The sequence below is a fragment of the Xenopus laevis genome, chromosome 5S, assembly GCF_017654675.1.
Source record: "Xenopus laevis strain J_2021 chromosome 5S, Xenopus_laevis_v10.1, whole genome shotgun sequence".
In the NCBI taxonomy this organism is placed as follows: domain Eukaryota; kingdom Metazoa; phylum Chordata; class Amphibia; order Anura; family Pipidae; genus Xenopus; species Xenopus laevis.
In genome coordinates this window covers 82,504,189-82,521,191 of record NC_054380.1, presented here as the reverse complement: position 1 = coordinate 82,521,191, position 17,003 = coordinate 82,504,189, and the positions used below count along the sequence as shown (strand labels likewise).

Below are 17,003 nucleotides of genomic sequence, written 5' to 3'. Positions count from 1 at the left end.
ACACAAGCTTTGTGTTAATTGCAGAACTACTATTATGGGTAATTATGTTGACCCACCATAGGGAACAGTAGGATGGGCGAATTTGACCCGTTTTGTTTTCAACAAAAATTCGCCGTCGGCAAAATGTTGCTGACGTCTATTAAAGTCTATGGGGGTCAAAAACATTTTTGACGCGCGTCTTTTCTTTTTTGGCCGCACAACGCCATACAAGTCTGTGGGCATCATTTCCGTGGCGAAACAAGGCGAAATTTGCCCATCCCTACGACCTATTTTTGAATCCAGTTGCACATTACATAGATACATGGACGATAATTCAATATACAAGAACAGCCCTTTCAGAAGACATGAGGCAGGGTAAAACGTACACGTGTAGGAACACTGACCAGTGGGGAAAGTGATAAAAGTCATCAAGAGCAAAAAATTTGTGATGGGCGAAACTGTGATGGGCGAAACAGTGAAAAAATTCACGAAAAGGCGAAAATGCACAAAACACATTGAAGTCAATGGGTGTCAAATTTATTTTGACACGTGACAATTTTTGACGCAATGGATAATGTTTATATACGTGACTATTTTGTCCAAATGCATTAAAGTCAATGGGCATCCGAATAATTTTTTACTCATGCAGCAGAGTTTTTGCCGACAAATTTTCGGGGCACTTTCGTGAAAACATTAGAGTCCGGTGAAATTCGAAAATTCATTGCAAATCCATGGCTGCCGAATTTTTTTGCCCATCACTAGTAAAAATATGCATGCAAAACAAAAATTAGCATTTCACATTAGAATACTCTTCATTAAGCAATTATTGAAAATTGAATTGCTCCTATGGAATTTTAATGGGGTGGTTCACCTTCAAACACTTTTTTCAGTTCAATTGCTTTCACCAAAAAGAAAGACTTTTTCCAATTACTTTCTATTTTCTATTTGTTTTCATATTTCTAATTTGAATTGTAGTTTAATTTTTCACCATCTAAAGCAGCTCTGGGAGGGGGGGGTCGCCGACTCTTTAACTGTTCTAAATTGATACATTTAGCTGATACATTTGTTATCTTTGTTCCTGCTGAGCAGCATCCCTGAGTTTCATTAAAGGCAGCTGTTAGAGTTGTACAATAGCTTCTAATATTTCACAGATGCTACTGAGAAATTTACTAAATGTAGCAAATTGTAACAGTTCCGAATGCTCCTGATCACTGAGCTGTCAGAAAAACTAGAGATAAGAACATTAAACTTCAATTTTGGGAAATAAAAGATGTAAAGCAATTGAAAAAAGTCTTTGTTTATGGTGAGCAATCTGAAAACAACTGAACTGAAAAAGTGTTGCAGGTGAACACCCCATTAAAAATGTCATAGGAGCATTGTATGCTACATTTGTTACATGCACAGCACACTGAAGCAAACTGTAAAATGTGCAGTCTTTCTTGCACCAGGAAATGGGGGTCACTGAAATTCATGCTATGTATTCACAATAAAAAGTGTATTATACATTATTTTGAAATTTGTTAAAGATTCTCAGACTCCCTGGGGCTCATTTATTAAAGCAGCGCAGCGCATAAGTGGATGCAAAAGATTGTCTGCGCCATCACGAGCGTGATCGCTAATATATTTGCGTGATACTGCTCATAACACAGAGCTTTTGCGATGGTTTTGTTTATGCGCATTGCGCAAAAGATTGGGCATTTTATGTCGCAAACGATGCCGTGGTTGTTAGGGGCGTGGCTGTGGGCGTGGCTACAATGCGCTTGCACTGCGGCCGTCGCAGATTTGCGTCTGTATATGTGCAAAACTGCACCCGGGCAACAGCACCACAATTTTTACGACTGCCTCTTCGTGGCGTAATAGTAACGCTCTTCAAAATGCGCATTCCTGCCCAGCTGCGCTAGTATATTCACATTTTTGCGTTTCATGTTGCTTAAAAGAGAATTTTATATATGTGTGCAGAGCCACACTGCTAAACTGGGTTCTGGCAAATGCAATGGTGCTGCTGTTGGTGGGGATGTTTGTTAACTCAAAGTTAACTCAAAGATGAACAACCCCTGTAAAGTGCATATTAACCACGCCTTCCACCCAACATGTTTGTATTGACCAAGGTTCCTTTAAGGGTATCAGGTAGGCTAAACACCTTTGCAACCAAACAAATATTAGCACAGAAACAAATGCAGATGCGTCTAAGTGAACGCAATATGCGCAATATGTGACGCAACTAATTAAAGCAGCGCATTCATACATGAGCACAACTAATCCTTACCTTTGCGGTATCTTCCTGTGCGCACAATTTATTATAAGCACTGCGACAGCTGATACGCAGTTTCACACGTCGCACCTGTCAGTGTCTACATTAGCGCACAAATCGCACTGTTAAGGTATTGTGCGCTACATTATTAAATACTCGCATGCACTGGGCAAATGTCAGGCCACTGCGCTCTTTTTAGCGCTGCGTTAATAAATGAGCCCCCCTATCTGTTAACTAACCCTTTGAGCAATGGCAACTGGGGTTAGTCCAGGATGTTTGAATCAACTCCCCAATGCTTTCATTGGAAGTCACCTTGAAACTCACAGATTAGGAGATTGTTACTTGAAAATGCATTTTCAACTGCAATTTCCAAACCAATAAAAACAACCCTTAGGCTGATACTAAGCATTTAGCCTTTTGCCCACAGAACTGGAAATCCTTCATTCGATATGCCATTGTTTATTGTCTTAAATTGTAACTGGAGCTAGGTGTACAGGTTTAGCCAAGCTCTGGTGTGAGCAGTAAAGCAACACAGACCTGGTAGTATATTGTTTTGTAGCTTTATACAGTTGAAATGCATGGGGTTAAACTAATCAATAAAATTCTTATTTTACTCTGATGTGATGAGTGAAGTAGCCATGTTTCCGGGGGTATAAACCATACACAAACTATTTGCATGCCATTGACTACAGCAAAAAATTAGGGTTACATTAGAGCAGGGGTCGTCAACCTTTTTTACCTATGAGCTACACTCAAATATAAAAAGAGTTGGGGAGCAATACAAGCATACTTTCCTCAGGGATACCCAATAAGGGCTGTGATTTGGTAGCCCCTATGTGGGTTGGCAGCCTTCAGTATGCTCTGTTAGCAGTACATCTGGTTTCTATGCAATAAATACTTGCCTCCAAGCCAGGAATTCAAAAATAAGCACCTGCTTTGAGGACATTAGGAGCAACAAGTGGTTGGTGAGCAACATGTTACTCACAAGCCACTAGTTGGAAATTGCTGCCTGAAGAAAGAAGCACAAAAAAAATATTTTAGGCACAGTAAGATTACAGTAAGTTATAAGTTATAACTCACTTTTAGGGCATTATTTAAATTCCATGATCCCCAGCCAGTGGCTCAGAAACAACATGTTGTTTTGAATTTCTGGCATGGAGGCAAGTTTTGGTTGCACAAAACCAAGTGTACTGCCAAACAGAGTCTCCTCTAGGCTGCCAGTCCACATAGAGGCTGCCAAATAGCTAATCACAGCCCATACTTGCTACCCCCAGGAATGTTGTAGTTGCTTATGTTGCACCCTAACTCTTTTTTACTTTCGAATGTGGCTCACAGTTATAAGTTATAAGAAAAGGCACAGGATATACAACAGATAACAGATAAGCTCTGCAGTATATAATGGGATTCTTGAGAAATTATCTATTATTTACTATGTATATTGTGCTTGAATGACTGCCCAATGGCTACACAGCAGCAGGTGTAACTACAGAGAAAGCAGTCCCTGCGGCTGCCCAGGAGGTGTAGGGGCCCCATGAGTCCCTAAATAACGAGCAATTTCAACAAATATTGGTAAAAAAACGACAACCTCTGGTTATGTTGGGGGCCCAAATTTAATTTGCTGTGGGGCCCAGTAATAACTAGTTACACCACTGATTGTCATTCTTTACTATACTGTGCACCTTATTTAACAAATTGCAGCTGGAAAATCAGCACAAGGCACACGTATAGCAAATGCTAATGCAAGTCCCTTTATGAACTGCAGTTGGATGAAGACAGTTTTGTTCATTGCACTAAACTTTTCCTTAATAATGATTTGCATGGACCCAAGAATTTATAAGAAATGTTGACCATAACCCTGCCTACTTTCTGGCAAACCCCTGGAGTAAACTGCAAAATTTGGGAGTATTTAGGTAATAAGCAGTACATGTTCATAACAATTAAGCAATTATCTGGTGGTGGTGGGGGTAATATGAAATCATATATCATTCAGAAGCCCATGTTAATGGTAGAGAGAAAGGTAAACAAACTCCCCTAAAATGCCCAGTGCATTTCCAAGCAGTTTTTCCCCGGGGTGATTAATATCTCTTTAGGCTAAAGATGTAATGCCTGGAATTGCTCCATATTGGCTTCTTTGGCAATAACCTCAACTTGCAGATGCATCCATGGGACAAGTGTTTGACTGCTGCTGTTTTTCCAATCAACTATTGCTGCTTCTGTGATTACCAGCCTTTGAATTTAACATTAATGGGGACAAGTCTAGGCTCAATTGAACAGTGTACCATAACTACTATCTGTAGCTTATGTTAATGTTTTATAAAGCAACTAGGGATTTGCATGCAGTGGCATGTAAATGATACTCATTTTTAGAAATGAAAACATTGAGGCAGTACAACAGTGTAATTAGCGGCATAACTAAACATGGAAAAGTCCTGATTCTGACTTGGCACACTGTACTGCACCTCAGCAATCCCTGTGCGTATTGTCCATATTGCTACTCAATATTTTAATATTGCCTTTTTTTTGCAATATAGACAAGCAGACCCCTGTGTGTTTTTTTTCACAGAAATGTTTGAGACTATTAAAACTGGAGGTTTGTTGAAATTTCTACTCAACCTTTCAGAATGTCTGTTTCAATGTTGTTTTATAGTTGACAGGCCATATATACCATAAACCTAAAGCCCCATCTGATTCTTGAAATAGAAGGAACGGCATATTTAATTGGGGGTGGCAATAGTTAGGCACCACCAAGTGCTCCAGGCCAGTGCAGTTTTCTGCTGATAGAAGCGACGGCCCAGGGTGTGAGGTAAGTATATGAAATCAATTAGGGGTGTCTAACTTTTGGCACCCCCAAGTAAAGAGTGCCTTTCCTTCTCCTTTAAATGCCTTTTCACACTTTGAAATTCACCGAATAGCGTCACTCTTAGGGGGAAATGTAATAAAATTCGCAAAGAGAACAAATTTGCTCACCAATATGAATAAAAATGTGCATGTCGTAATGTAATATTCTTCTTTAGGTTTTAATTGCATTGCAAATCTTAATTGCACATTGCGAAACCTTTAACATCTGCTTAAAGGCGGTGTAAACGTTTGGAGCAAACATAACAACTTTTTCATCAAGAAGCTTTATTACATACACTGCGCACCATCCCAAAATTCACATTCATTATCCTGCTGTCATGTTGAGAGGCAGAGTGTTCACAAAGGCAAAATCGGTCACTTTGCTTACATTTATTCTCATTGTGAAGTAATTGTGAAAAAATTTTGAATTAACAACTAATATTACATTTTCCCATTACTTCACAATTACATTCACAATTACCAATACATTACAACATTACATTCATAATCTCCTTTTAGTCCTTCATGATCAGTGTGTTGAAAGCATGAATAACACACATCTTAAAATGGTTATATTAGACTCATACTATAGAACAAAATAAAACACATTCTCACCTTCCAGTGGTCATTGTGAATTCTTTTCAATGTGGCTATAAATGCAACATGTTGCGTCCCAACCTGCGTTCGGCGCTTACATGAGTCTGTGTGAGTACAGCCACATTGAAAATAATTCAGTGCGTCTACTCCTGTGCTCCTCTGTGGCTAAACGCGTGAAACTGAAATGCAGGGGAGCGCAGCTAAAAACGCTTGTCTGTAAGAGCCCTAATAATGTCAATTTAGGCCTACATTTTTCAGCAGCTGATTTTCAGCTCGTGTGGCATTAGCCTTATAGGATGCAAAACATGTTATCTGAATAGCAGTACTTTGTATCATGTTCCTAATTTAGTCTACACACTATGTACAGTATTTATTATCAGGATACTACAAGAAAATAGCAGCAATTTACATCTGCAGCTGCATTTCATTCATTTGAATTAGAAACATACTGCCTTTTTGTAGATGCTTGTGCTGTCAGGGTAAGATTATTTAGGTACAGGAAACAGCTGCAGATGGACTAGAGCATTTGGACCAATCTGGTTTGCACTGGAAGGGCAATGGTGGTCAAAGACTCAGTGTACTTTAATTTGTAGGTAGCATTTTTACCTAGAAAAGCTTTTCTTAATTATGTTCTTGTTATAACTTAACTTTATGATTTTCGCTTGAAAACAGGTGTGGCAAACTGAATTAAGCATAAAGGAAACTCCCTTGGCTTCCCTATTATTTGGCAGACGTCTACATACAGTACCTATGTATATACATATAAAGATATAAACAAAATACATGTATTGAGCTGGCCTAGATAGCAAATAAGATAATTTTATGATGCAATTTTAAAGGATACAAAACAGTCTCTTGCCAACCAGCTCAGAACCTATACAAGGCAAAGCCACTCATATGCCATATATTAGAAAAGAAAATATTTTAAAGATTGGGTCGTGTCTAAAATGTCGCAATAATTCACAAACCCCAGCAACCACAAAAAAAAAATGAAAACCAATGGCACAATTTAAGAACAATATGGATTACAAAACAATATGGGGTATATATATCAAAGAGTGAAGTTAATAGTGAAGTTCCGCCACTAGAGTGAAATTCCGCCACTCTCCATTCATTTCTATAGTATTTTTATAGGCGTATTTATCAAAGGGTGAACTTTCACTTTCACTCATTGATAAATACGCCTTTCAAAATCCCATAGAAATGCATTGAGAGCTGCGGAATTTCACTCTAGTGGCGGAACTTCACTCTTTGATAAATTTACCCCTCTACGTTAATAGTAATACTAGATTTTATTTTAATGACTTAGTTTTGTTTCAGAAAAGTGTCTAAAGGTACATCAGTAGCATAATGTAATGTAGTTCTCTTGCCTCCTTGAGATACTTGGCTGAATAGCACACCACAGTCACAGTTCAGGGAACTTGTAGATATAAATACACTGGAGGTTCATACCACACCACCAGTGAACCCAAGAATAGTTTATTGTGACCTCCACAAATCTACCCTAAAACTAACTTACATAGCTAGCCCTACAGATTACAGCCCTGAGGTGACCTACAGTACCTCAGGCTCCCTATACGGAATATATGTACGTAAGATACACAGCTTTCTATACATTCTCATATTGTGCCATAATCCTTTTTTCCTCTCTCTCCTTCTCTTCCCCCTTTCCTGTTTTTCCTCATCTTCCCCAATGCAGCCACCTTTTTAATCAATGTAATTCTCCAATGTTTGTGATTTGATTGCTGTGGTTTTTCTCCAGAAGGCTGTAGCAATCATAATGCCTCATTTGACATTACACTTATGCAACTTTATTGCTTTTGTCATTGATTTAAGTGCTGTTTTGCAATATGAATAACAATTTGTAGTTTACTATGGAATGCTTTAAAAGATTAGATATACTGTTAGATCATACAAATGTAAAGTAAGCTGTAGCGATGGGCGAATTTGCGCCGTTTCGCCGAAAAATTCGCGAATTCCCGCAAAATTTGCAAAATGGCGAAAAATTCACGAAACGGCGCCGGCGTCTCATTTTTAACGCCGGCGTCCGTTTATGATGCCGGCATCCGTTTCGTGATTTCGCAAATTCGTGCCTGACGAATAAATTCGCCCATCACTAGTAAGCTGTTATTCAGATCCCTCTAAACATGTCTGGCAGCTTTGACAGCAGTATAAATGGGCTCCAATGAGTGGGCAGTTTGGCATGTAACGTTAGAGATTTTCAACCCATATACACAATGAAGAATGTAATTGCTGTTTTCTTTGGAGCATTTTTATATAGTGATTGGATGGATTTTATTCGCCAGGCGCAAATTTGCGGCAAATTCCAGAAATTCGCCGCCGGCGAATAAATTAGTGAAACCACTGTGAAAATTCGCCAGCGTAAAAAAAATTGACGCCTGCATTAAAAACGAGACGCCAGCGCCGTTTTAAATATTTTTAGCTGTTTCGTGAATTTCACAGGAAATTCGCTAATTTTTCAGTGAAGCAAATGCCCCAAATTCGCCCATCACTATTGTTATACAAAGCAATTGAAAATAGCTTTCGTTTTTTTTTAAAATGGTTTTATTTAAAATAATGATTGAGTCTAAGGCTGATGGATATTTTTAAATTGTTTTAATTTTATGCTTTCTTCCTGAATACATTACCACACAAAAAATAAATTCTATATATAAATACATATCTAGAAATATCCCACAGTGCCTGCACTCGAACTGATAAAGCTAGAGGTGCAAGATCTATTGTGTAGGAATATGTAAATGGAGGATCAGCACTCCCTGTTGTTTGTGAATACATTTTCTTTTATTTCACACAAGTTTACATCTTATCCGATGTTTCGGTGCCACATAGGGAAAAAGGTCCCTATGTGGGACTGAAAAGTCGGATAAGATGTAAACAAGATGTATGTGAAATAAAAGAAAATGTATTCACAAACAACAGTGAGTGCTGATACTGTATATTTACATAAATATATATATATATATATATATATATATATATATATATATATATATATATATATATATATATATGTATATATATTTTTTTTAAATATATATAAGCATAAAGAACACGGAGCACTCAAGGGACTTTTTGTTCTGCCTGCTCTCCAAACTCTACATATATACAATCCCCGCTAGAATCAAATTCAAATTACTAACACTGACATTCAAGGCCCTTAATAATGAAGCCCCTCCCTATATTTCATCTCTGATCTCCAAATACTCTGCTTCATGCAACCTTCACTCTGCTTCTGACCTTCACCTCGCTTCTCCTCTCATCACTTCTGCCCATTCTCGTCTACAAGACTTCTCTCGGGCTTCTGCTTTTCTCTGGAACTCTCTGCCTCGAGCTGTCAGACTTTCTCCTTTTTCCAAACGCTCCATAAAGACCCACCTGTTTAAAGAGGCTTATTCAATGTACCTTAATTAATCATTGCTGTATCATAAATCACAGAATTGTTTCTAAAGTCCTAATGTCTCAATTGTACCCTAACCTTTAGTTTGTAAACCCTAATTTGCAGGGCCCTCTAATCCTATTGTAACATAGATTAAGGGATACTGTACCTTTATTAGACAATTTAGTAGATTACTAGACTACAATTTATTCACAGTATGCAATAAACATCATCAGGGGAAAAATGCCCAACGAGAACAATTGGGTGAATAATGTTTTCCTTTGCCAATAATTAAAACTGGCTTTGTAAACAGATTGCGACTCAACTGCCAAAAGAAAAAAGTGGCAAGTTACATTTATTTGTTTTGGGTGAGTTAAAAATAATGATAATAAGTTAACAGTAACTTGTACAATTATGTTGATTATTGATCCAAAGAAAATTGCGCAAGGGTGTTTGAAGGAAGTAATACATGGTTTATGTTTGGCTTCTGTTCCTACTATTGTTTATATTCTAGAAAAAAAAACATGCACAAACTAGAAAGCGATATAAAGCAGGGCAGATTTCTTGAATATTGAATTGGGGAATCCTGAAGGATTCCCAGCAGTTCTATATTTTCCCCAGTTATCAAAGCTTTCTTTAATTTCAGTTACATTTTCCTGACAGTCAGAAAAGTTTTTAATTAACTGAAACATTCATCAACTAGTGTCAACTTGGCAAAATGTGTTCAATTGCTTTGAGCAATGGTATGCCATTCTACCGCATGGATTGCCAGTGCTGAATGATATCACTTGTCTGAATTCTTTTTTTTTTTGTAACTTATAATTTTATTAAAGAAAGAGCAGAAAAAAAAAGATACAGTCGTACATGCAGAATGCATTGATCATCAACATTGTTAAGGATAAGCATATGTCATGTCATATCATCATAAAACAGATTAACTGTGTGTACAGCTGAGGAGGCTCTAATTTTTATCTAAATTCAAATGTGGGATCGGCTTTCCTAATAGAAACGTTGTGCTGTCTTTAGGGATTGGAAATGGCATTACTTTATTTAATAATAAGGAAACACTATCCCAAAACGGTTGACTTATATTGCAGTCCCAAAATATGTGTTCCAGAGTCCCTCTATGTCCGCAACTTCTCCAGCAATTTGAAGGTGAATTTGAGAAAAGCTTGTTCAGTTTGTCCGGTGTATGGTACCAGAACATCATAATTTTGTATATATGCTCTCTCTGTTTGGTGCAAGTTACCATTTTTTTGGCATTTCTCCAGATCTGATCACTTGTCTGAATTCTTTATGCCCAATGCAAATTGCATATAGGAAAAAAGGATTTTAATGATTCTTTTTTTATGCTGATCCAGTATGGTAAAGAAATTGTTAAATTTGAATTGCCTGATATTGTATTTTCTTATTAAACCAGGGGTGTCCAAACTTTTGGCTTGCCGGGCCACATTGGAAAAAGAAAATTTGTCTGGGGCCACACATAAAATACACTTTTAATTGTAAAAGTAAAGGAAATACACAGAAAAGAACTACAATGCCAGTTTGATAACCAGATAGAGCTATACACTGGAATATGGGACACCTGGATAATAAATAGACATATTATTATATTATTATTACTAACTGGGCAATGGGCAGAGACCCCCCTCCTGCTATTTCCTCTGGAACCAAGAGTTTCAAGCTGGGCCGCATTCATATGCATCCTGGGCCGCATGTCGCAGTTTGGACACCCCTGTATTAAACGTTAAACATCATTACCACTATCTGTCATTATAATTTGGGCCTTAAATCACCTTTCATTATTCAATAAACAACTTGTTTTACCAAGTTTTTTTATATTCTTGCATAAATTTTGTCTTTAATCCCGATGGATTCAGATTCATTCATGTATTTGAAAAAGTATGTGGTCTGTTTGATCTGCCTTAACCGAGCTATGTTATTCTTAATCTTTATTTATATGCAGGTGAGTGATCTACAGTATTTGGCTTCACATGTGGTGTGCCAAACGGATCCTTACAGACCCAGATCTGTGTTTTTACAGCAGTTTCTAAAAAGCCTGTATTTAGAAGAAAGCAGTAATTGCAAACAGGGCTATATTATAAATGTATGCACCCACCAGCCAAAAGGTTTTACCACTGTGTTTAGTTGGAAAACATGCTACTGTGAGCAGATTCCAACTAAAATTAGATTTAGAAGATACAGAAGATAGATTTTATGTCTTTATAATCATTCTTTGTTATTACAGGTAATCGCCATTGTTATGGATATGTTTACAGATGTAGATATATTTAGGGAACTTGTGGAGGCATCAAGCAGAGGAGTTCCAATTTATCTTCTTCTAGACGACATAAACTTTCCACATTTTCTCAAAATGACAGAGAAACAAGGAGTTCAGATGCAAAGGCTCAGAGTAAGTATGGTGTTTTTGTATTAGTTTTAAGAATAGTGATGTACATTCATCACTTAGGATCTACAGTTAGTTTAGTATAGCTATCATTATATATATGTAGTCAAAATTGTGAGTGAATAGATAGGTCTATGTGTGTGATACGTGTGTGCTGGCTTTTATTTGGAGGGGTTGAACTTGATTAACGTTGGTCTTTTTCAATGGCAATTAACTATGTAACTATGTAAGGATACCAAATGTTTAAGAACATAAAGCTATGTGGGTATTTACTTAATTTCCCAGTTTAAGCTCTGACTCCTTAAACGGTGTAGACCTGAAACGGAGAACTGACCTTCCCAACATTGTTTATGAGTCAGAATTAAATTATCAGGGATAAACAGGCATTACTTTCAACTACAATTACATTTACAAATAACTGAAAACAGTTTTAATTAATGTACACTGAAAAGTTGCAAAGAATTTAATTTTCTTTTATTGTGCTAAAAATTTTGGTGAGGGAAACCTACAAGAAAAAATGTAAACTTCATAATGAACCGCTTGAAAAAAAAAAAAAGATATCATTAATGCTTATTGTGGCAAAACAATGCTATTGGATTTGTTTAATGTCTAAATGATTTTATTGTTGACATAAGACATAAAGATCCAAATTACATAAAGATCCTTTATCTAGAAAACCCCAGGTCCCGAGAATCCTAAAAAACAGGTCCCATTCCTGTAATATATAAATGATAATGTAATGAGTTTCTTTTTTAAAAAAAAAATGATTTTTTTTTTTGTTTTAAAATGTAATTTTTATTTATTTCCTTTATAGAACTTAAGAGTAAGAACTGTCAAAGGTCAAGATTATTTTTCAAAGTCTGGTGCCAAATTCTCTGGCAAAATGGACCAAAAGTTTCTACTGGTGGATTGTGAGAAGGTTATGTATGGAACTTACAGGTAAATATGGTTTAGTCTAGAGACTTTGATGATATCCCTTTAACTCTTGCAGCTCCCCGCATTTCCACGGGGAGTGGCCCTGGGTTGGCTGGGCCCACCAGGTTTTTTTACGACCAAATCAGTCTAGTGGATCCACAGATAGAAGAAATGCAAATGGAGAAACATCCTTGTGTGACATTATCCTAAGCTTTCAAAGAAAAAGAGTGCTGCGTGTTAGGATGACAGTTATAATCATTGGGGGTGCCTAACATATTGGTGGTTAACAATTTACTTCTCCTTTAAACAATTTTTACATGTTTATTTCCCTTTGAAAATGATTCACCTGATTTATGTGATACCTGCATGACTGCTAGTTTTATCCATATTTAGTTGAATCCGATTTTTGAATTTGTTGTAAGGTCACATAATGAATGCTACATTTAGTTGCATTTTCAAGATATATGTCATAAAATTCTTCAAGCTGCAAATGTTTGTGTTGTCCTGAATATGATCCCAAAACAAGTATTTGTATATCTTCCTTGAACTTTTGAACTTCCTTTATCTAATCTATTAATACTCTACTAGAAAAGAGAGTGTCACAAGACCATGTAAAGGTCGTACTTGTTTTATTTGAGGGCCATTACATTACTGTGGTCACCTTGAGCATTTATTACTTGTTAAACCTCTTATAATCACTTTGTATTGCTTTTGATTCCAGAAAAGGTAAAAACACAAGTAATAGGGGTAACAACAAAGTAATTTGTTTATTTTTGGCTATTTCTGACTTTTTATGCCAAAAAATTATATTAAACAATAGTGCTTTAATCATGCCTACTGTTGGCTTCTTGGCTATGGGTGATATAAGTTAGGATATGACATCAAGTTGGTTCATACCATCAGAAGGGAGATTTACACAAGATTTAAATAATTTTTAAGCCCTTTATACTTCCTTTAGACTAAGTAAAAAATAAATGTGCAATATCTCTTTAGGGCAGGTGCAAAATTCAAGTTGATGTTACTTGCAGGCAGTATTGTAATAAACCACAATATAAAACAAAATCATTGCATAGCTCCCAGTGGAAGAATTTGGTGAAATGGTCCAAATCAAAGAGAACTGGCTAAGAAAATAACTGCAATGACATAAAAAAAACAGAGAAAACATGAAGCATTCCCCTATAGCAGGCAAATATTTAACAAACAGAGTCTAAGAAGAGGTTAAAAAGTTATCTTCATAAACAATTACCTGGATTCTATAGCTGTAGTCAAACAATCCCTTTCTACTACCCAGTGTGGTTAGTCTATGACCAAGTACAGCCACCTATGCCAAAATCTTAATTCAAAAAGATAATCTTTTTTTGATAACTTGTGTATATTTTTCAAAAGATTGAAAATTGTTTTTAATTCTTTTTCAATGTCTTTTCGTTCTCTTCAGTTTTATGTGGTCGTATGAGAAGATACACTTAAGTATGGTCCAGATTATCACTGGAAAACTAGTAGAATCATTTGATGAAGAATTTAGAACAATCTATGCCCGTTCTTGTATCCCTGCTGCATTTGGTTCCGAGGAACTGGTGTCTGGAAAACTGAAAAAAATTCCATTCGAAAATGGCACATACCAATCTTCAATGTCTTCATTGCTCTCAGCCTCATCCCAACGGAGTCTATTTGGCAGGAAAGAACATGCGTTGGATTCTACCTATTTAAAACCACGGACTAGATTTCTAAACAATGAAGATGATACATTTGGCATGAGAAATGCAGCATATCGACCTCATCAGTTGGGATTTAATGTTCAAAGTAAAATTCAGCCTTTTCAACAGTTTGAAAGACATGACAATTGGAAAAGACATAGCTATGCTGCAGGGGACAAAACAGAGATGTCACCTTATATGATGCTAAATAGAGCAAATAACAATAGAATGAATAATGCCCCTGCTACCTGGAATAGACAAGTAGATGTTGCTAGCATTGGGTCTTCATCAAGGGGTGGCTATTTAAGTAACTACAATGGATCTACACAAAGTTTTGCAACCCGACTAACACAGAGAATAGTTCCAAACCTATCTGAGAGAAATGTCCGAAGGTCTTTCCACGGTGCTGATAATCACATACGATCTGTACAACAAAGAATGCCAACATTGGAACGCACCACAAAATCATTTCTAAGAAACTGGAGAATAGAATCATACTTAAATGATCATTCAAATGTCCCTCCTGATTCAAATGACACATTTAGTGAGAGAAATGAAGCATCTGAAGGAACTGAAAGCATTACTGATAACTCTCTTTACAGCAATTCCCGGCTTCGCTCTTCACTCTTATATAATACTACATTGTCTGAACAAATGGAAGCAAACAGTTGTACCACTGGCTCCTCCCATTCAAATTCCACTATAGTTGACTCCCAGGGTAGCCTTACACCAATACCATCATCACCGTCAACGCATATTAGCAGGTTCTCCGATAATATGGATCAAAATAAATGTATAAATTATGAAAACCAACACACTACTCATCATGATGCTTTAAAAAGGCATAGTCTGCATGTTCCCGAAAGTTCAAGACTTGGTTCAACTTACACTTCTAATATAGGACCAACGAGTTACTTGTACAGAGGTCTGTGTACAAACAATCAGACTGAACCTACTAATAAACAGAATGATAACCTTTTCAAGAGGAGAAGTTTGCCTCTCTTTGAACGCAGAAAAGTAAATGGAGCTCAAAATAACACCATAGTGCCACCAAACTACATTTATAATTCGTTGGTTAGGAGAAAACCTGAATCCACTCTGCAGGAGAATACTTTGAACTTTACTAGCACTCCAAATCTAGAAAATACTTCACACCATATTGATGAAAATACAAACAGTAAATCACAGTCTTCTCTTGTTACTCAAGCAATATCATCAGAATCGTTAGATGTAGCCAGTCAGGAAGACCACAATGGCCATTCACCAACAAAGAAAGAAAGCAAAGGCTCCCCCAATTTCCTTAAAAAGGGATCACAAAAACTGAAATCTCTTCTGAATCTGGCACCTGAGAAAAAAGAAAATATCTCCAAAAGTAAAACGCCGGCTTTTCATAGAATGTGCAGTAGTTCTGATACCTTAATTTCTGAAGGCAACGAACAGGGAAATCTAAAAAAGCCTGACACAAAAAATATCTCACCTAAAAAAGACAAATTAAAACTCTCTGCTTCCCAATTTAGCTTAAATAAAAGTAAAGAAAGCATTTGCACAGTCCCCCCTAAATCTCCAAGGACCATTTGTGAAGAAGCCAACCAAGTAACAGAAACCCCCGAAATGATTATTACTGAAAAAACAGGAGATGCGTCTACACCACGATTTAATACAGAGCAGATTCAGTATCAAGACACCAGGGCATATGGCACATATAGAAGTTTAATGCAATCCTCTGTACAAAGAGATCCTTCTTGGAATCCACAGACAGAGGTATTACCAAGGGAAATGCCACAACACAACGAAATTCCTTCTATGGTGCAGAGAGAAATGCATCTAAGGCACTCACAGCACAGGGGGATGCAACAAACAGATTTACAGCAAAGGAATATGTTTTCACAACCCACCCCTCAAGAGGAGGTTAATCATGCTAGAGTAAATGAGAGAAGGGTGTATAGTCGTTTCGAACCTTTTTGTAAATTAGAAAACTCTATGCCTGTACACAACAGTAATGTTCACATTTCAGATTACCAAAGCAAAGGGGTGATGAATACTTATAACAGACCCAATAACACACTTGGTTACAATTCTCCAGGGTATAATTCTATACAACCTAATGAGAATAAGTTTGGCAGGTTTATGCAAAAATTTGGAAGTTTTATTCACAAAAAACAATAACTGTGGAAATAAGTGGACTTTACTTACTAACAATATTGGCATATGAGATATGCGAATGCTCAAGAACTTTTTGTATATTTTACAACTTCATAATAAAACTGCATATATGCACTTCTCCGACTTCGCTAATTGCTTCAAAGAGAAAATAAAGCTGTTTATTTATTAAATATTGCATGCAGTTTTTAGAAAACAAATGCAGGCATTGTGGGTCTTAGATTCCACATGGTATAGTAGGAAAGATAAAATATTCAACATAAAGGTGTGTACAATAAAAATTGCTGTATACCTTCAATGTGCAGAAAACTGTAGAAATTGGGGGGATTCTTGCTTTTGGTGCAGGTGTTTAACAAAAATGTTCAATTTGTATTTAAAGGAGAAGGAAAGACAATTTATACTTGGGGGTGCCAAAAGCTTCCCCAAGTGCTCCTATCAGCAGAAAACTGCACCAGCCCAGGGGTGGTGTTTGTTGGAAAACTCCTGAGCCAGTGCAGTTTTCTTCTGATAGGAGCACCGGCCCGGAGTGTCAGGTAAGTAAATATAATCACTTGGGCTGCTTAACTTTTGGCACCCTCCGGTGTAAATTACCTTTCGTTCTCCTTTAAGGCCAAAAAGCACATCATATTAACCATCTTATGAGAAAAAAAATAATTCATTTACCTGGGAAAGTTAATGAGTACAACTTCAAAGAATGCACACAATTATCTCTCCAAGACAAACGTCTGCAGCAATTCACTCTGGAAAATACCCAGTATGACATAA

At 36.8% G+C, this 17,003-nt stretch overlaps 1 protein-coding gene across 2 annotated transcripts in view; it reads left to right on the top strand.

Annotated features, from left to right (window-relative positions):
- Nucleotides 1-16,411, top strand: part of fam83b.S (family with sequence similarity 83 member B S homeolog) — a 42,567-nt gene extending 26,156 nt beyond the window's left edge. For both annotated transcript variants that reach the window (XM_041564724.1, XM_018265552.2), the window contains exons 3-5: nucleotides 11,311-11,475; nucleotides 12,284-12,408; nucleotides 13,820-16,411. In XM_041564724.1, the coding sequence (XP_041420658.1) occupies nucleotides 11,311-11,475; nucleotides 12,284-12,408; nucleotides 13,820-16,244 (2,715 nt within the window). In that variant the 3' untranslated portion in view covers nucleotides 16,245-16,411. The remainder of the gene's footprint in view (nucleotides 1-11,310; nucleotides 11,476-12,283; nucleotides 12,409-13,819) is intronic.
- The last annotated feature ends 592 nt before the right edge of the window (nucleotides 16,412-17,003 follow it).